General features: G+C 40.3%; 1 protein-coding gene across 2 annotated transcripts in view; it reads right to left on the reverse strand.

The window, feature by feature from the left end:
• Window positions 1-21,335, reverse strand: part of chchd3a (coiled-coil-helix-coiled-coil-helix domain containing 3a) — a 70,757-nt gene extending 49,422 nt beyond the window's left edge. The window contains exons 1-4 of one of the 2 annotated variants that reach the window (XM_046873282.1): window positions 21,114-21,335; window positions 19,114-19,243; window positions 18,745-18,858; window positions 5,786-5,879 (exon numbers count right to left, since the gene is read on the reverse strand). In XM_046873282.1, coding sequence (XP_046729238.1) covers window positions 5,786-5,879; window positions 18,745-18,858; window positions 19,114-19,243; window positions 21,114-21,194 — 419 coding nt within the window. In that variant the 5' untranslated portion in view covers window positions 21,195-21,335. The remainder of the gene's footprint in view (window positions 1-5,785; window positions 5,880-18,744; window positions 18,859-19,113; window positions 19,244-21,113) is intronic. The other variant, XM_046873283.1, reaches the window with a different exon arrangement.
• Window positions 21,336-21,835: the final 500 nt, after the last annotated feature.

The raw sequence follows: 21,835 nt of genomic DNA on the forward strand, positions 1-21,835 counted from the left end.
TAGTCAGGAGGCTGTACTCGCACATGGTAACTAATGCAACACTGCACAACGGAGGACTGGAGATTATAGCTAGCTGGAAGGACATCTCACCTATAGAACATCGTGCACCCTGGGCTGCTTTACTAACACACTTGTGGGTCTCCACAAATATAGTAAAACATCTCAAAAAACACCACAAAAGCAACAACCTTATGGTCAGTATGTTTTATTCATATGGTGTAGCTAGAACAGGATGCTCAGTTTGGATAGAAAAGAAAAAAAATCCTTGGTACAATTATCCCAAATAAATAAAAAAAAAATCCCCCCAAAAAAATGTAAAAAAAAAAATTATTTTACGAACAAAAACAAATAAAAAAAAAAAAAGTAAAGTTAAAAATTGCAAAAAAAAAAAAAAAGAAATTTAAATAAAACAAAAAAATAATTAAATATACTCAAAATAAGAATTACATATAAATTATTTTATTTAATAATAAAATATAATGGTATTCAGTTTAAAACTTCCACCATCGAGAAAACTAAACTAAGAACTGATAATCGAAGGCAGAGTATGGGTTGTTCCACACACAGTTTTGTTGCTCTCATTCCTTCATTAATGCGGCGTCCTGTTTCCTGTCAACTCCCTCCTGCGATACGTCTCAATACAGGCCGCTCTCTACGCAGGTTCTGCCACGCTCGCCTAACAGTCCATCCGCCAAACGCTTTCCTCAACAATGCATGGAATATTCATAAAGAAGAATAACGTCTGACAGAGAGCACGTGTTGAATTTTGCATGAGCTCGGCCTGCCCTCCTTCCCGCGGCTTGCTGGGGGTCCGGGGGTCTGCGCCGCTTTAAGGTTAGAGGCTCGGCAAGCGGAGGAGAAGAAAAAGCACGAAAGGAGGGAATGAAAGACGAGGCAGAAATGACGCAGAAATAAATCGATCAAAGTCATTTCTACCGAAGCCTCTGGCTTTTTAAACCGTGTGGGAGCAGAGCAACAGAATAGAGGGGGGTGACAAAAACAAAAATAAGGGGCATCGCTTATAGGGGAAAAGACAAGGAATACACCGTGGGACGAATCGTGAAGAAATGGGAATGAGAAGGATGGAGAGGAACAGAGGATCGACTGGCATTTGCTTTGCTGGATCTTTCAAACACACCAATCAGGCAACAAACACCACAATAAGGAAAAACAAACAACAAATATGTAAATGCTATGCATAATTTTGCACCTTTTTCGGTCAATGGACTTCCTGAAATGGAATTCATATTCATCCAGAAGCATAAAAATACAATTCGCTAATGACGGTGGAAAAGAATTGAATTATCGATTCGAGACTGATGTTGCTGTTCTGATTTCATCGAAGACAGCAAGCTAGAAACGAAGAACGGACGTTAAATTCTGCATACATTTGACTTCTGAAACGAGTCGTCTGAGGTGTTTTGATCAGGAAGACCTTCGACGAGCTCCACCCCCCGGAAATGTCGGAATCCTTCAGCAACTCGTGCGTGATCCCAACGTTGTGAAAGTGACTGTGTAAAAACGGATAAATAAAGTACTTTCTTGTAAACAGAGCTCATCTCCAAACTGTTTGATACCACCTCATATTCTCTTAGGTTCACACAGAGAACTTTGCGTTACGCTACGTCTCGTACCGTAGCTACTGTTTCACAACGATTGCAACTATCCATCTGTGGTCAGTGTGAGGTAGAGCGGAGTTGAGTCGCGTTTATTAACCGCAGTCTATCGACTTGTCCTGGCTGATCTGATTTTCAGCCGTAGCTCATATTTACTCTCGTATTTATCGATCTTTCCAGCACCATCGAAAAACATGATGCCACATGCTAAAGATGTTTTGTTTAATTAACAACTAAATCCACCCCATTTGCATTTCCTCTCATACACACTACACAAGGTGGGGTCAAAACGTTTCAAACGTAGTTTCGTAACACGCCAACAGATGGCAGCACGAGGCTGCACGCGCAGTCACAGGGAGCACCGGCATTCATAAGTCAGTGTCCTGAAAGACGTCGCCTCGTGCACAATGAGATTTCACCATGGACGGCGAGTCAGAACTCCTTTGGGATGAAGGTGAACGCTGACTGCACCCCAGACCCCCCCCCTCACCTCACCTATAATCAGTATTTAACTTTAACGCATTAACGGCTGAATGAGCACAAATCTCCCCAAAATCTAGTGGAACACCTTCCCAGAAGAGTGGAGGTTATTATAACAGCAAATATGGACTGAACGGTTGAGAAATGAATTGAAAGTGTTTTAGGGCAATTGTTTGTGTCGCTGTACGAATTATCATTAGTTTGAACTGCTCGTCTCTGCTGACAATGGAATGGAAATCAAGGTGGATTATGAAGTAATGGATCATCTTAAGTTAAAACAATAAAGGAAAACAAGGCCTCGTGGATAAGAACAGCGGTAAACGCGCTCAAATTTAATCTACAGAACAAATCTGCCGAGTCCCCAAAACCCCACAGTAGTAATACCGCTGTGCTACTCCTGGCCAAAGCACACTGCCAGAAATGAGGCACATTCGTCAACCGCTAGACCTTTAAACGTAGCTCGCTTTCCTCAAACAAACGCGCCGGTCCAAAATTATTTGGACAGCATCTTTGCCGCTTGCCAAAGACGTGACTGACGTGAAATTGAGCCGTTTAGCTACAAACTCCAGGAGTTTATTGAATTAAAAATAAATTAAATTAGAGTTTAGTCATTACAACCATTTCCCATGTTTAGAGGCTCAAAAGTAACCAGACAAACTAAGAATTCTAGAGTATAATTCATACTTGAAGGCAAATGTCTTTTTTTTTCACAAAATGCTGACCTTTGAGATGGTTCTCAAACTCCGAGCTCTGCAACTGCCTTCAGTTTTGTCGTCACTCAGTTGATTTGAGGTCAAGTGACCGACTGGCCAGTTTAAGAACGTTTTATTTCTTTGCCCTTATGAGGTTTCGGGTCTTTCTAGTAGATTCAGCTATACACTGAAGTAGTGTCCAGATATTTATGGACCCACTCGCCTGGAAATCTGACTTAACGCAAGTAGAAGTTTGTTCCGCTTTGTTTTGTAAGTGAAATCTATTTCTTTGGATTCGTTTACATGTGACTATCTGCCTGAATTTTACACCAAAATATTTACAGTATAAAACTGTAAATTGTAAAAATTATCGGAAAAACAAATATTTTCAAACTACCTTGTACGAAGGGTGTTCAAGTCAAACTGGGACTCTTAATGTCACAGGTAAAAACAAAATAGATGCTAGCGTGGCTGGAATACACGCAGTAGTGTCTTTTTACAGATACACGTCACGAGTCGATTCAAAGTCTCTCAAACAATACGGCGGACGATAGTTTCTTGCGTAATGAAAGCGTAAAACCTGTGGAAGACCGAGCAAAAGATTCAAAGATGATTCTGATGACTGAGTGATGCGAGACGGATGGGAGAAGCGTATAAACGTATCTATTTTTTTTTTTTTTCCATACAGTCAATAGTCCCAGTATGACGAACACCCCTGGTATAACTTCATTTTAATCCAGTTATAGAAACTTTAGTGATTTGAACTTTGAATGTATATCGTAATGAAATCATTGATTGGTGAAGGTTTTGTAGAATCTCACGAGAGTTTTAATGATCCCAACGATCATATTGAAATAATCAGGACGCTGAAAGCGCAACACGGGATTAAATACAATCAAACAGTAAAAAAATTAAAAAAATAAAAAAAGTTGTACTGGCGAGTTTTTTCCTAACGTTAGCAGTGTTATTGCACTGAGAATCACAAACACATCATTAAAATAAATGTTTGTTGTCTATCAGTCTGATCTGTGTGTGAGATGGGGAATATAATATATACAGAAATAATCTCGACAAGACTGATATTCATCTCTAATGTAATATTTGAAGAGAAAAAAAAAAAAAAAAAAAAAAAAAAAAACAGATTTCACCCTAAAGTTCAGAAGTCAAAAAATAAAACATTACCGGTGACGGAAGCAGCAAACCGAGAACATGATTTCTTCCTGTTCGATTCTAAAACCTCAGCAGGGCACTTTAAACATAAAAAAACAAACACACACACACAAAGCTAAAGAACACAGAGCAGAAATAAATAACGAAATGCCGGACATGAAGATCTAAATGGAAGACAACATTAAGGAAAATATTGATTCGGTCCCTCCGAGCGTGACATCATGGTCAATAAAGCCTCCACTCTGGCTTAATGGCGTTGCCTGGGTGATGGGACGGAGCACTTCGCCTCCGCCACCTCGACAACAACGAGGTAAAAACAACAGAGTCGGCTCCTAAATTTGCTTTTTACGGCCGAGAGAAAATAAAGTTGCCATCGATAGCGATTTCTGCGTGCGGGGCCGAGAAGGAAGAGGGGTGACGCAGGAAGCCGGAGCGCCACGACTGAGATAATGTGATTTACAACCTGCTTTAAGACTAAATGCTGCTGTGAGAAGATTGTGGTGCGTTTTTCCTTCTTTATTTAACAACTGTTAGAGTCTAAAAGGTAAAATCAGCAGAAATACTTCAAAGTTAAAAAAAATAAATAAATAAAAAATACACAGCGTACGGCAAGAACTTTGTCCCCACTGCAGTTTCAAATTCATAGATAACAAGCACCAGTATAAAGAGTTGCATAATAGGCACCAGTATAACTGGCACCAGTATAATGGGCACAAGTATAACTTGCACAAAAATAACGGGCACGAGTATAAGGGGCAGTGGAATAACAGGCACCAGTATAAGGGGCAGTAGAATAACAGGCACCAGTATAAGGGGCAGTGGAATAACGGGCACCAGTATAAGGGGCAGTGGAATAACGGGCACCAGTATAAGGGGCAGTGGAATACGGGCACCAGTATAAGGGGCAGTGGAATAACGGGCACCAGTATAAGGGGCAGTGGAATAACGGCACCAGTATAAGGGGCAGTGGAATAACGGGCACCAGTATAAGGGGCAGTGGAATAACGGGCACCAGTATAAGGGGCAGTGGAATAACGGGCACCAGTATAAGGGGCAGTGGAATAACGGGCACCAGTATAAGGGGCAGTGGAATAACAGGCACCAGTATAAAGGGGCAGTGGAATAACGGGCACCAGTATAAAGGGGCAGTGGAATAACAGGCACCAGTATAAAGGGGCAGTGGAATAACAGGCACCAGTATAAAGGGGCAGTGGAATAACAGGCACCAGTATAAAGGGCACCATAATACACAATGTAATAAATGGAGCAGTCTCAGTGTTTTTTTGGTTTTCTAGTGTAAACTCTGCGATGGTGAAAAACGAAGAGAGAGAAGAAAAAAAAAAAAAAAAAAAAAAAAAAAAAAAAAGAACAATCGATCACATTTTCCTTCCAACGTTTCACACGTACATTAACCCAAACTCCTACCTGCAGGAGACGTGAGGGCGTTCCTATTAAACTGGCCTCCAGGTGTCTAACACCACTATCATTCTTGCCTGGTCAAACCTTTAAATTAAAAGTCATGTCCTCATCAGAGGAAGTTAATAGATCTCACCATCAGAAAGGAGGAAATTACACTTGGTCCGAGTTACTCTTCAGTGATTAATTGATTCAGAGGATTTGAAAAAGAGGAAGAAGGGAGGGAGACAGGGAACGGAAAAGAGGAGAGATTTCAGCTACACGTGTAATGTAAATTTCTAACATTTAAATCTGTGTAAAAGGTGATCGCTCTCGAAATTACATTTAATATTTTACATTTGAAATTTCTATTAGGAGGAAAAGTCAGTAAAACTCTCTCATAGTGTGTGTGTGTGTGTGAGAGACATTTACCACTGATGGAGCTCGTTTTGCGTCTTGCTCCTCTCCTCTTCCAGACCTTTCTGCACTTCCTCAGTGATCTTCCGTCTCAGGTCTGACTCATTGGCTGCACACAGAGAGAGAGAGAGAGAGAGAGAGAGAGAGAGAGAGAGAGAGAGAGCGAGAGTCATTTGCGAGCACAGAGGGACGAAGGCGATAAATAAATCCGATTCGGAAATACGCGATTGTGGTTATGGCAACTGCGAGAAAAAGAAACGCATGCCGCAGTCGGTTGGAAACGCGTTCGACTCGAGGCGATGAAACTGCCATTAAAAGCCCATTACACTTGTTCCAAACACACACACAACGTATCTCAACTTCTCATACGTGGCAAACACACATCTCTTTTTCCACAAAGAAAAGTGAAAAGTAAAAAATTTAAATCAACCACAGCGTGGCAGGCGTTCAAAGGATATTTACTTACATTAAATTATTACAAAAGGGTTAAAAAGCAAAATAATAATGAATTTTTTGATCCTACACTATAAGAGTGTGCTAGGAGTTTGGGGGAAGAACCTCATATGGCTGGAAAAGTCGTCTGTTTCAAAGACCTTTGGCCATTTATTGTATGATGACTTCGCGAGTCCCCAGAGAGATGGTTTTCAGTAGGGTGTTTTGCTTTGATGTGATACAATCAAGGACTTGACCAACTTTGGGGCGCTTCCATCACCCAATCAGCAGGGGAAAAAAAAAAAAAATGCATAAAAAATCTGAACTAATCTGAAAAACAAACACAGTCGTATTAACTGTCCTGCTATAATAGTAAACACTATGGGGGGGTGGGGGGTTGGGGGTGGGTGTTATGACGTCATTTCATATCCCTATCGCGCCACCCGCCAGCAGGCAAATCTTCAGAAGTAAACAGGTCCGCGTTTTTAATAATTCATGAGCGCCATAACAGACGGAGATTTAATCTGTTCGGAAAACAAAACAAAAACGGTGCAGGAATACCACAAAATAATAAATAAATAAAAGAAAAAAAAGAAGAAGAATGAAAAGAAAAAAACACCAGATGGAGAGTTGAGAGAAGCAACTCTTCTCAAATGTGCTCCTGATGGTTCAGTGCATAACACTTCATAAACGCCCGATTGCCTTCTAGAAAAGAAAAAAAAAAAAAAAAGAGAGAGAGAGAGAGAGAGAGAGAGAGAGAGAGATTGGCTGTTGAAGGAGTGAGAGACGGAGAGAGAGATACCATGACACTTTTGACACTTATTACTGCTACAAAGTCATGGCCGAGTCAGAGCCTTTCTAATATCAAACTTGAGGAAAAACGCTAAAGGAGTCCGGGGGAAAGGCAGGAAAGAGAAAAACACCCCTGCGATATTCTACACATCAGCTATTGTTTTGTATTGTTTTTCACTTTGAGGTTTAAGCAGTGTTGAGCTTCAATGGCTCCAAAAAATAAATAAATAAATAAATAAATAAATCCCATCAGGCTCGCATTTCCTGAGAGAATTTTGGGTACGTCCATTTCAAATATTTAAGTTAGGAAAATTACTAGAACACCTTCTGACCAATCAGATTTAAGAACTCAATGTTTTTTTATTTTATTGCCCAGCTCCTGCCTACACGTACAATTAGGGTTTCTGCAGGTTTCACCAAGTCAAATTTAAGCCTTTCTTTTTCCCTTTTTTTTTTTTTTTTACTTTGAGACCATTAGGAATGCAATTTAAAACCTGTATCACGGCAGCAAAAACGGCCTTGACCGAGCCAAACTTTTTTTCAAGCCGAGTATCGCTAAACTTCCCCAATCCGTTTTACGTTTTTGTACAATCCGAGAAAGACAAAAAGATGATTGGCTGTTGCATGTTGGTCTCGCTCGTAGTCGTGGGGTTCCCTGTTCTGTCCGGTTCCTCTCAAGGTTTCTTCCTCATGCCTATCTCAGAGTTTTCCCCTTGCTATAGTCACCACTGGCATGGTCATCAGGGGATGGAGGGATGGATGGATTATTTTTTTTTTGTATTTTATTTATTTTAACCAATAACCACAGCACGGGCTGAAATTACAAAATCCCCAGGAGACAAAAGCAGATAAGTTCGATGTAATCAAAGAGAAAAAGGCGAATTTTAAACTTCACTAAACGATTCACGTAGCTCGATACACATCTTTCCATAGGTGTTTGCCAGACTTCTACATAGTTTTAAACCCTTTCAGACCCTCTCATGCTCATTTACACTCTTGTTTCCAATTATAAATTTAATCTCCGGATTTAAAGACGGGCTGAAAAGGTGGACACGGCGAGGAGGAGGTTGGGGGAAAAAAAAAAAACTCCACTAATTCTCAGAGCTTTGAGAAGTCCTCTGTAGGTCACAGGCGTTTCCAGAACGACATTAGAAGTCCGGGGCTCTGTGTCATTCCTGCGACATGTAAATGTTAACAGATTAAAAACTCATCAGCTTTTGATATTTCCTCTCGCCGCGTCTCGCTCGCACCGGCATTAAAAGAAACCTGCGGAGTAGCTCTTGGGTGAGGAGATAATAGACGGAGGCAAATTGTGCTTCTCATCAGAAGTTTCATTAACCTCAGGACCTGAGCGGAGGGAGGGGTAATCTGGGACATTACCACTTCCTCACGCGCCGGCTTAAACGAAACGGAACACCTTCCCACCTGCATAAAGAAGCTTCCGGGCATATCAAAAGGCCCAGACCTTCAAGATGCTTTTCTCACCTCCTTCCACGAAATCTCTCTGTTCCTCTCAGAATCCTTAATCCTGAACCAAAAAAGCTTCCTTTCTCACACAGCTCATTCATCAGACACCTGTGATCTGTATGTGCATGAACCCCCTTTGAAGGGGGGGGACGCTTAGATTCCAAATAGTTGCATTTACACTGTGGGGTACATTTACAACACACTATATAAGCAACCCCCAAGAAGCCATGGAGTCACCAGAAAAATCTAAGCATTGGAGATACCAGGGAAATCAAAACATACATATATTATGAAATGCAAAAATATAATTTACCAAAAGAAAAAGAGAAAAAAAAACAAGGATACCAAGGAAAACTAAATCTAGGGAGATACCAGGGAAACAAAGGTCATGGAGAGGCTACCAGGGAAACCAAAACCCACAAAGATACCAAAGCAAAGACCATACTGATGCCAAGCGAAACAAAACCCATGGAGATGCAACAAAAATCCAAAATTAATGACCAAAATAAATTGAAAGCAGAAAAACCAGAGAACCCAAACCAAGGACACCAAAACCATATCAATAACAAATAAACCAAAAAACAGAGGCTATACCAGGAAAAAAATATTAATAGATTATAGAGAAAGCAGGAAGAAACCAAAAACACCATGGATATAGAAAGTGAAAACCAAAAACCAGGGAGATACCAGGTGGAATCCAAAAACACCATGAAGATACAAGAGAAATCTAAAGCCATGGCAACACCAAATGGAAAGAAAAAAACCAATGGAGAAAGCAGATGGAAACTAAAAACAAAAATACCAGGTGGAAACTAAAAACACCAGAGAGATACCAAATGGAAACCAAAAACCAGGGAGACACCAGGTGGAAACCAAAAACACCATGGAGATACCAGGTGGGGAAACCAACAACCAGGGAGATGATCTATAACTAGATGATTCTTCAGACAAGTGTGGAAACTAAAGTAAAACCCATCAAATCCAGCCTTCCTTCTGTACTCCAAAGTTCTGTTCCAAGATGCTGTTGTGTCATTTATTTCACAGACCTCTGTGAAACAGCCTCCTAATTTGGTCTTGTGTAATTATCTGAAGGAACTGGGTTTGCAATCTGGGCTAATGAGAAGACTGTATGCACTGATGATGCAGGTGATACAATCTGCTGATTAGGACATAAGCGCAGCGATTAAACCATGACGAGACACAATATGGCGTTTTAATGCACGGTTCAGATACGGTGTGAGGGGATTATTTCATTGCAGGCGACGGCTGCACAAGTGCATCTTTAATGCATTTTTGTGTCTCCCTGTTGAACCTGCAAGCGATCTTGAGAAAAGAAAAAAAAAAGTAATTAGCGCATAATGGCAAGAGGCGTGTGGGCTCTGTGTATGAATATTTATAGTGAAGAGAAAAGAGCTAGGAGGATCGACCTTGGACGGCGTCTAATCAGCTCACCCCGCGACTCCTGCCTTGATTTTCAAGGCCGGCCCGGTCTCAGAGAGCCTGGCACTCGTGGGCACATAATCAATGCACCTCGTTACGGTCATGACCTCTGGATATAAAGCTGCCCGCCAGAGAAGTGCGATACAGACAGGGAAAATGTCACCTGCTTCTCCTGAGAGCTCCTGGACCGACTGGCAGATTACCTGATGTTTATTTTACCTTCTTTTAATAATTCAAGCGAACAGAAGCCCCACATAAATGTTTTTAAAAGTTTGCCTGATTGCGACTTCGTTTCTCGCGATTCCGACTTGTTTTCTGCCGACTGCGACTTTCTTTTCTCGCTATTGAAACTTGATTTCTCGCGACTCCGACATTGTTCCCCTCATGATTCCGACTTTGTTGCCCCCCTGCGATTACGACTTTTTTTGCCAATTTGTTCCTCACTATTGCGACTTGATTTCTTTACAGAGAAACTTTTGTTTCCTTTGCGATTGAAGAGTTTCGATCCCTTTGCGAGTCTGAATTTCGTTTACCTTGCGAATGCAAGTTTTATTTCCTTCGCGATTCCGACTTGTTTTCTGCCGACTGTGACTTTCTGTTACTCGCTATTGATATTTCACGACTCTGACATTGTTCCCCTCGTGATTCCAACTTTGTTGCCCCCCTGCAATTCCAGTCTTTTTTTACCCTCCACGTTTCCGACTTGATTTCTTATGAGAGCGACTTTTCATTCCCTTGCGATTGCCAAGTTTCGTTTCCTTTGCGATTCCGACTTTGTTTCCCCTCAGGATTCCGGCTTGTTTCCTGCCGACTGCGATTTTCTTTACTTGCTATTAAAACTTGATTTCTCCCAACTCCGGCATTGTTCCACTCCTGATTCCGACTTTGTTGCCCCCCGCGATTCCAGTCTTTGTTGCCCCCCGCGATTCCCATCTTTGCTGCCCCTCCGCAATTCCGACTTGATTCCTCACGACAGCGACTTTATATTCCCTTGCGATTGCTAGTTTCCGACTTTATTTTTCACAATTCCAACCTTTTTTTTTTTTTTTTTTTATCCCAAACAGGCAGCGCCACCCCCTCAGTAGTGCCAGAAAGCTGAAACAGGCTAGAATCTATAGACCGATCTGTAAAACAATAGATAATAATCACAGGGGATTGTTTTACATGTGGTTCCACAAACTGCTCTGTGTCGTACCTGAACACAGCAGACTGCAGACCTGAGCTCGGACATTTTAAGACCATTAAGAATTAAATTTAAGACCTGTATCATGACCTTAACGGCGCTCTAAATTACATTTTTTCAAGCCGAACCAAAAAAAAAAAAAAAAAAAAACCCCGTACAAATTTAGTACAAATTTGTGCAAATTAAGAGAAATTCGCGCTAATAACAGAAAGCTGATTGGCTGTTGCGTGTTGGTCTCATTTGTATTCATAATACAGTGAATTATACTTGGCCGAAGAACCTGTTTAAAATTATTTAAGACCAGCAAATTTCAGACTTAAGGCTTCAAATTTCGATTTTTAAATGAGACTTTTTAAGACTCTGTAAAAACCCTGATTGTAACATTAAAGCAGGAGCGGGATGACAGCTGAAGCTACCTCTTGGTTGTTACAAAAGAACTCAATATTGGCAGAAAAGGTCGGAATTGTGAGAAATATTACCAAAAATGTGTGAAACAATGTCCGAATTGAGAGAAACAAAGATGGAAATGGGAGAAACAAATTCGGATCTTGAAGAAAAAAAATCAGAACTGCGAGCAATAAAGAATTTTTAGCAGAAATAAAGTCGGAATTGCAAAAACAGTCAAAATTGAGAGAAAGTCGTAAAACAATGTCCGAATTGCGAGAAACACGAAGTCGGAATTAATTGCGAGAAACAAAGTCATTATTGACAGAAATAAAGTCGGAATGGCAAGAAAAACAGTTGCAATGTTTTTTATGTGGCGGAAACTGGCTTCCATTCAAACTTCATAGACATATTTTTCATTTTTTAAGTCACCGATCTGAAATGAGAAAATGTCTGTCCTAACTGACAGCATTACCCAATGCTTCAAAGCAGCCTATATGAAGGTATTGATACAGCAGCCTCTCCTGAGGCATCACACAAGCGAAATGGAACAGCTGTCCACTTTATTTAATTCTTTCTCTCCTCTGCTTTAAAGTAAGGCAGACAGAAAGAGAGAAAAGGAACGCTAGAGAAGCAGTATCAGACAACTGCTAAGAAATTGAGAAAAGAGAGAGAGAGTGAGCGTCTCCACGGCTAAGCTCATTAAGCTGATCTTTGTCTCGTTAACAGGAAGTCGTCTCTTTAGGTTTGATGTGGTCAGGTGACTTGTGCGCCGAGCGAAAGAAAACCGGCCCTGCGTCTCATCTCTTGCACTTGGAGAACGTGGATGAAAGCAGTGGTGGATTTTCTTGCCCCTTTTTCTATGCAGCACATGCTGGTTTTGGATAATGATGTGGAAAGTGAAGGAAAAAAATAAAAGATCAACACCGTCATGCCGATCGCTTTCAAAATTCTCGCTCGCTCTCTTATAAGAGTGGTTTCTGAATTTGCCCAAAACTTTTTCTGTAATCTTCGTTGTTTTATGTTTACGTGCACAATACATCTACTGAATCTGTTTTAGGTTTGTTGGTTTTACGATAAATCAACCCCAAACCCCACAAAAGTGAAGTGGTAGCTCTGTGGTTAAGGCTCTGGGTTACTGGCCGGAAGGTCGTGGGTTCAAGCCCCTGCATCTCTAGCCTGCCACTTTTGGTCCTCAGCTTCCTAACATCTCTTAAATATATGAAGAAAGAATTTCACCACCCCTTTACACCCCTTCCCCACCTTTAAATCTGAAAGCAGTACTTCGCTTATTTGTACACTTTTTTGGCAAAAAGCTTCAGTGTAATCTAATCGGCTCCCAATATTCAGTGGAGAAAAACCATCACTGATATTTGTGTAGAGAACGTCATCACTGACTGTCCTTACAAGTTTGTCCAAACCTTCTGATCAGCCACGTCGGTCAAAATGCCTCGGGCTTGAAAACTTGATTTATGATTTCCTCAAAAACCAAAGAGTCCAATGTTTCCAAATGTTCAGAAAACAACATTCTGCCCTGGTAGAATTTATCATGTGAATCCGTTCAAAAGAACAAAATGTACCGTTTCATACATCTGCGTTTCTTTGCGAACAGTAAAACTGGACATTCAAACTATTAGATCTATTCCACATCGGAAAGTAAAGCGCTCTCAAAGAGCTCCTAGACGTCCTACATGGCTTTAAGTGGATGTTTTTCCCCCCCAGATAAGAAATAAGACAAAATCGCAAAAAATTAGAAATTATAGAACGTGCAAATAAAAGACGAGCTTTGTAGTACAGATGATCCCAGATTTATGACGGTTCCGTTTTTCGATGTTGCGATATGGCAAAATTGTAACGAAAATAAATACAATTTTACGTTTCCTGCGGCAGGCGAACGTAGCAGCGTTTGCCCCGCCCTCTTTACACATTACGCTACTGAAAATTGCTCCGTTTTGTTAAACTATGTACTGTAAATTAACAACAAATAACGGTATACTACCATCCCATGCTGATCATTCTTTAAGACTCATGGGTAGACGAGGCTATATCTCAACTTACCATATTTCTAAGTTACGATGGGATCATTGTAGCATCTCCATCGTAATTCAGGGACTACCTGAATCGTGTTGTTCGAGGTAGCAAATTAGACTTCTCTGAAGTCAGCTTACATATAAACATGAGATGAAACTATACTAGGTTTCCAGAGTGATTTGTAGTTGCATTGATGATATAGATGTTTGGACCACTTACAGTAGTGGAATTCTCTCAGTTTCAGAGAAAGGTAAGTGACCAACGGTTGCTAAGATGCAGCCTCACTTCCTTTTCAATGACCTCACGTTTAACTTTTGTAAGAGTTACTATTAGTAATGTACACTAAATTTGATAATCGAACAAAATTTGTATTGGGAAAAGAGAAAACTTTGACAAAATTCAGAAATTTGGAATAAATGTGAAACTCCAATCCATCATTTTTTTTTTTTTTTCATTTTGGACATACAGTTTTAAAGTTATGACCCAAATTGAACTGATGGTGGCGCTATTTTGGTGGAATACTTGGCCAAATTTTGGTGATAATCTTCCTTAGATTTTCCACAATCAGCATGCCAAATTTCAGAACTTCGAACCAGATGGTTCTCTAAAAGGTTGTTCAGAAGTTGAATTATGCTGAACGTGTCAGTGCTGCTCGGCCCCCTAATGGTGGTTTCTTAAATAGAGCTTCAAATCTATGTGGATTGCATAAACAAATACAAAATGAGAAGCTTTTTAGGAATCACAAACTTTTTTTTTTTTTTAAACAAAAATAATGCCAATTTGGTTTACTGGGTTCTGATGCATTGTGACAACCTTCTTTAAACATTGATAAATACAAAAGCCTACATTCATTCTGAGTTTGTTCCCTCCTTCGGTAAACACTAATATTTTGAAGAAAATGAAAGAAACTCACAGAGGAAAAGTGTCGTCACCTTATCTTTCTTTAAAGCACAAACAATGATATGGATGATATAAAACGATGACTCATTAAGTGATCTGAACTGCCCTTCTCTAAGGTCTTTGGAGCTCATTAATTCAACAGCGTGAACAGAGTGAATTCAACACTGCTAACATAACAGCGCTGTGATGAAGTTCACTTCATGGAGATGATGTTGTGGTCATGGAGCATTCAGGTCGGTTTAGTAAATCATCATCATCACCACGCATTATTCACCATCTCGATCCTTCGGCATCCAGCTTTAATCCTTCTCAATACTTCTCAAGATCCAAATGTGTTTTCCTCAAACAGTTACCACAAAGTTTGACACACACAATTGTGTAGGACGTCTTTGGCTGAGGAAGCATTAAATTGTCCTGGAGCACAGAGCGTCAAGGGCCTTGCCCAAGGGCCCAAAGAGTGGCAGCTAAGCGATACCCTCCGATTGGTAACCCACATTTTAATAAAGAAAATTGAATTTGCATTTCATTCTTATGGATCCTTACAATATTTTTTCCTCTGATGATCTCAATTATCAAACATACTTAACTGTGCATTTGAGTACCGAGACGACACCTGCGGTTCCCTGTGGTCCCCCCGGGGGCGTTAAAATGCCTCCATCGTTCGTTAGATCGCGTACTGGGGCCTCAGCGTGAACACCCGAGAACCGACGTCACGCAGAGTAACTGAATAGAAGACGTGTTTTCTGAGCGCAGCTGCTTATAAATAGGGGCAGGACGCACTTTATTTAAACAGGTGTTTTAACAGAAAAGCCTTTAATTGTTTAATTAGCTAATTAGAAGCGACAAAAAAAAAAAAAAAACGTGTCAGTTCATTTAAAACAGACGGGTGCTGAGCTGGACTGAAAACGTAAGATGTTGCTTTGTAAACCTGAAAGCATAGGGTCAGTCCATTTTCCAGAGGAGGCTTCAGAACACGCTTTCAAAAGAAAGAAAGAAAGAAAAAAAAAAAAAAGAGAGGAAAGTGTTGGACTCCAACATACCATGAATCTTCGGAGGCACTATAGCTATTTTAATGAAATCAGGAGAATTGCGATGGGAAGATATGCGACTTGGTTCTTTGAATCTCGTTTATCAAAATGAGCGAATCCTTTTATGTCATTTAGCTCATTCCGTTCTTTTGATCTGAACTCGTATACAATATGCAGATAACCAACAGGTCTACCTACACCAACCCTGAGTACAGTTCCAGTAATAAAAATATGACAATATGATAAACAGAATGAGTAGCGCACAGCTCATATCGTCTGATCCGCTGGTACGAGTCATTCTTTCTTTTGCCACGTGACTCTCATATACGCTACACAATGCAATAGAGCAGGTTTTTTGGTGTAAATCTTGACAGTATTGTTACCAAAAAAAAAAAAGACTGATCTAATGCAATGTGTAGCATCTATAGGAGTCACATGACAAAAAAAATAAAAAATGATGAGGACTTATTAGATGAATTACTTAATCCTGCGTAACGCACTGCATAGCATCTATGAGAGTCACGTGATAAAAGAACGTACGACTCGGACTACATGACATTCTCAATACTCAATTCTGTTTTCCATTCACTAGAAAACGAAGGAATCGCTCTTTGAGACGACTCATTCTTCTGAGTCATGTTAAAGACTCGTTCACTAAGGACTCACCGATAGTTCCAATTAAATTTATTATAATTATTATAATTATTATTATTATTATTATTGATTGCTACTTAATTTCTATTCTTTCACATGTTTGTGTTTGTGTTTAAATATGATGACCAATAAAGAATTCTAATCACATGTAAAAGACAGCACTATCTATATATCCAGACGCTTATATTTTATAAATCATTTACTGGAGAGCATTTGGTTCATTGTTCACCTGCTAGCTCAAATCGAGGATATTTAAAATGTAGCTGTGAGGATCTACAACAACGTTCTCAACAGTCTAACAGCGACCAAGAACACCAATAAATGAAGCAAAGCGAAATCATTTGGCGTCTGCGATACTGTTAATCATGGTACAGAATCCTTCAGCCGCCGTGATGTTCGGAGCGGTACACTCGTAAACCTACATTACTGCTGAAACTCAACTCCATGAAATCAGGTTTTATTTGTTTTTAATCAGTTCTAGATGATTAAATCGCTAATGAAGATTCTTTTGATGCTAAATCGCAAGCAGTGGGGGAGGACGAAAAAAAAAAAATCAATATTGTTCAAGCTTAAATTGTAATACGAGAGAATCCAGCTCACGCTGTAAATGGAGCCTTAAATCACGTTAAAACCAGCAATTTCCTATTAAACTGAGAAATTGTCTTTTTTTCCCAACCGAAGCGACATCGTTTTATTGAAACATAACACACCAATCTGCAATAATACCTCCAATATGAACTATTTCGAAACTTATAGATCATCATTCGCTAGTGTAATATATATAAAAAAAATTATGACCAGGAAAGCACACTTTTAAAATACGTAGAAGTAAAAACGACAAACTTTGAAAATAAAAACAATAAATAAATAAATAAATAAAAACAATTACAAGGAGGAGAACAAGTTTAAATGGAGGTCCTAATTACCTCCACCATCAATTCATTAACACAAGTAAGAATGAATAGTTTCATTAGTGCTCTAGTGATGGCTATAAATCATAATATGAGGAACCGGAGTCTGTGCTCAATTTCCCAAAGAGAAGCTGAACTTTAGAACGAGGAAAATAAAGCCCATTAGTCCGTACGGTAATCTAATCTTTGGAAATCCATAACGTAATGGTCTCGAGTTTGTCTGTTGCATTTTAGGAACCATGGCTAACCCTGAAGCCAGTGCTCTAGTCTATAGAGATTTTCCCCCCTCATTTCTTTTAGAATAAGAGAACGATACAACCTTGTATTTTTATACTTCAGTTTCTTCAACAGTAAAGAGGAATCAATTGTTTAATCTCCAGGGTGAACCAGTGTAAATCTACAATAACATTCTGTATCACACAAATCTCCACAAACACACTCCAAAATCTAGTGGAACGTCTTTCTAGAAAAGTGGAGGTTATTAGAACAGCAAATCAGGACTAAATGTGGAATGGGGATTTTAGAAAAGAACATTACCGATCTTATAAAGATCTTTTCTGTAAACATGTTCAATCTAACAAATTCTCTGGTCCACATAATCCATCACTTAAGTGTGTATTTTTTTAATATATATATATAAAATTTATTTTATGGACCTGTAATGTGTTATATGTCCCTAATTTTTTTTTCAGACTAAACAATCTCGATTAACTCAAAAAAAAAAATACAAACATGAACTTGACTTTTATGAAAACCCTTGTGGGCCAAGGAACACAAATCTACACAAAATCTAGTGGAGCATCGTCACAGAACAGTGGAGGTTTTTTATAAGAGTATGTTTTAGATGTTCACTGATTCCAATTTCCGTTCAATCGTTCAAAGTTATAAAAAGCACACAGAAGACGGTGTAGCTGTTGGCATTAAACCCCGGTGCAGTTTCTCTTCATGTTTCTCGTTTGAATGTTTCCTTCATCAAATTCGTCTCGTACCTCGGCCTTTATTTACCATAAGAAGAACAAAACACTCCTCTGTTTACCTCAGTAACGTCATTAAGTGTTTACTGTAACTATTGAGTTAATGGAGAAGTACGTTAATACGGAACGCAGATTATAATTGAATACAGTTTTTAGTGTATAGAATGTAACTGAAATAGAATTAAGATATGTATATTGAGTTAAGCATTAGGTTAAAGGTCATTAATGTGGCATCATGTAAGCGTGATTAAACGCTCCTCCGGTCCGGTAACGTAGAGCAATAACGAGGATTATGAAAGTCATATTAAACTGAAGGTCAGCTCGGTGAAAACGGAAACTTTCGTAGGAGTGGATTACCGCGGTGTATGCGGAAATGCGTAGCGTGTTTATTAGACTTGATTGGGTCGGTACAGATATTCTCCGTGTTGTGTTTATTTACCGGGCCAGCGGAGGATGAGAAGCAGAGCGTGTCAGATCTGCCGGGTTTCAAAATCTAAATATAAAAATGCTAATGCATGCAGCGTCAACTTCGAGTGTGAAAGCTGTGAAATCGCTTCATTTTGAGTCGTTTGTTGAAGTGCAGGTCTTTTTTCGTTTGTTTGGTTTTTTTTTTTGTTTCCCCTCCAACACACATTAAGCCACACCAGATGTGGAAAAACATCCTTTACCAACGTCTGCATCCAAGTTTGTGGAAGAACCACAAAAGGCTGGAAAAGTCACCCAATACCTGCTCTTATGGTTGAGATATAAAGGCGGAAATGTGTGCGTCGTAGCTCACCTTTTAAAGGTGGAGTCACATGTTCCTCTAGAGCAGGAGAAGGCAGCATGGGAGGAGAAGGAGCAGAAGAAGCAGCGTGGGCAGCAGGCTCAGACCGAGAGGTAGCAGGGTCAGCTAGGGTTGCACAAGGGACAGTTATTTCCACACATGGAGAAAGAGGAGAAGGTGGTTGAAGAAGGGGAGCAGAGAGAACAGGGTCAGAAAGGGTAGTTGCAAGATCTGCTGGAGGAGAAGGGAGCCGCAAAGCATGAAGAGGAGAAGCTGATAAACAAACAGGGTCTACAGCTAATAGAGATCATGGAGAGGAGGCACCAGGTTTAGCAGAAGACACAAACTCAGATAGAGCAGCAGGTGGGGTGATCAACTCACCGAAAGGTGCTGAGGCAGGAGGTGGACAAGGCGAAGACGCTTTGTCCTGAGAAGGAGCTGGAGAAGGCGGAGATGATCTGACTGGTGGTTTGGATGACTCTCGCATGCGATTGATGACATTCTCGGAAAGCTGAAAAAAATATATATATAAGCAGAGAGATGATTTAAAACATGATCATACGATGAAGAACCATGATACATTACATGTGGTTTTGGAGATCTCTTAAATTTTACTGCTTTCTGAATTGTAGAAATTATATATATATATATATGAATAAAAACAACAGAAAAGGTCTGGGAAGATGTTCCACTAGATTTTGTGGAGTTTTGAGCTCATTCAGACATGGGTGTGTTAGAGTCAGGTAGTGATGTAGGTCAGCGTTCACGTTCAACTTATCTAAAGCAGATAGAAGTGAGAGAGAGAGAGATAGAAGTGGGACAGGATGAGAGACAGAGAGCTAGAGATACAAGTGAGAGGTTTTATTTGCATTGTGCTTCTAATAATGGAAATTGTCCCGAAGCAGCTTAACAGAAATATATTATATTTCATGGATCTTTAGACTGTTCATGTGGAACATCCTCAACAGCAGTGAGGGACATAAGATCTCTCCAAAAATAACCCAACGTGCTGCACTGTAGGATTAAGTCCACCCCACACTCCTTCTACCACAGGTTGCTCTTGTAAAAAAAAATCAGACAGTTCCCAATCAACCATCGTCTAATCTAAGATTATAGACTTGCTGACTTTCCATGATGAGCTTTGAAGAACCAATCAATCCCAGATCATGCTAAATGGTCAATAAAATCCATCTGAATAAATAATCCACGTATGAAGAACCAGCTCCAGGCTTTCTTCTGTTTCTTCAAATATTTTGTTATCTGCTTACACTCTTCTCCTGCTTCGTAAGCAAGAATTATTCCCATTTCTTTTTTTAGATTGCTGGTCGGCTTCTCAGAAGAGCTAATGCCTGCAGTAATTTGCATCACCTGGCCTTTCCTAATGAAGACTGCTGACAAGCCATGGCTCTAACAAGCTAATTAAGGTCTGAGACCTCAGGCCAAGATATAGGAGAGCTCAAACCTCTCGGGGTGCCAAAACTTTTGCATGCTGCTTTTTTTCTTCTAAACCATAAGAAAACTGAAATAAAACCAATACACGAATCTTGCTTTATATGTGTATGTTGTAAAGAAAGATTTATATTGGCTTTCGTGTGATTTAGAGGTCTCGTCTATGCATTCGCTCACACATATTTAAACAGGGGTGCCAAAAGTTTTGGCACCACAGAGGAATAAACAGACAGACTGATATAGGGGGTAGGGTGGGGTTAAAGTAAGTAAGTAAGTAAGTAAGTAAGTGTGTGTGTGTGTGTGTGTGTGTGTGTGTGTGTGTGTGTGTGCGCTATTATTTATTATCTCGTTTTTATCTTCATATTTCGGCTGCTTCCGCTAGGGGTCACCATAGTGGATCATCAGAAAGTCAGAGAGCTAGAGTGAGACAGAGAGAGCTAGAGTGAGACAGAGAGAGCTAGAGTGAGACAGAGAGAGCTAGAGTGAGACAGAGAGAGCTAGAGTGAGACAGAGAGAGACAGAGAGAGCTAGAGGGAGCTAGAGTGAGACAGAGAGAGCTAGAGTGAGACAGAGACAGCTAGAGGGAGCTAGAGTGAGACAGAGAGAGAGTGTGTCAGAGTGAGACAAAGATAGAAGAGTGAGACAGATGGTGAGACTGTGAGAGATAGAAGTGAGACAGGGTGAGATACAGACTTGTGACAGCTGATGAACAAACTTGCTGACGCCGCCATGTGCGCATGCGCCCTGTAATATTTGGCTAGTTAGCCTAGCCTAGCCTGGGTGACTGCCAAGCCCAGCGTTTCTCTCTCAAATTTCAACTCTTGTACCACTGAACAGTTAATAAAGTGTTCATGTCGCCGTTATAACGCTGCAGGGCTGAGTGACAGGGAGACTGAGAGACAGGTGTCCTGGGTCAGTATGGAGTCACTCACCCTGACGCCCTTCACCACCGTCACATTGTCGTTCTCATCGGTCTCGAAAGAGACGCGGCGCGTGCTGCTGCTGCCTCCCATATCCGAGCGTTAAACACATACAAACACACACGGGTGTCACTTCATGGAGGTCGAGGAAACCAGGCAGAACTACGAGCTTCACTCACACCGAACTTTTCCGGGCCGCACGCGCTTTTCACTCGGGGACACACTCACACACGCCTACTTCCGCCTTAGCGTCATCCTGAGCAGCCAATCAGGACGCTCGGCGGCGCTACGACTACAGGGGGAGTCAGCACACACACACACACACACACACACACACAAAGTAGTTTGATTAAAACTACTGATTTATTCTAATCTTTTTTGCACAGTTTTTATTGTATTATTTCTGACTGACTGATTCAGTGATGGACAATAAGGAAGTAAAGATAAACTGTACTTAAGACGCTTTTTCACGTTTCTGTACTTTACTGAAGTGTTTCCATTAAGTGAGATTTTTACTTTAACTTCACTACATTTCAAAGTCAAATCTTTGACTTTTTACTCGACTACATTTTGTGAAATCACTCGTTCCGTTTTTCTTATTAGAATAAAAACTTAACCGCTCAAACACGCAGCAATCCACCAATCAGGATCGAGCGCTCGCTCCGTTTAGAACGTGTTTTGATCTGCGCTTTGTGTATCTACTGATCACCAAAATACAGTTCAGCATCAGTTCA

The sequence above is a fragment of the Silurus meridionalis genome, chromosome 18, assembly GCF_014805685.1.
Source record: "Silurus meridionalis isolate SWU-2019-XX chromosome 18, ASM1480568v1, whole genome shotgun sequence".
Lineage (NCBI taxonomy): Eukaryota > Metazoa > Chordata > Actinopteri > Siluriformes > Siluridae > Silurus > Silurus meridionalis.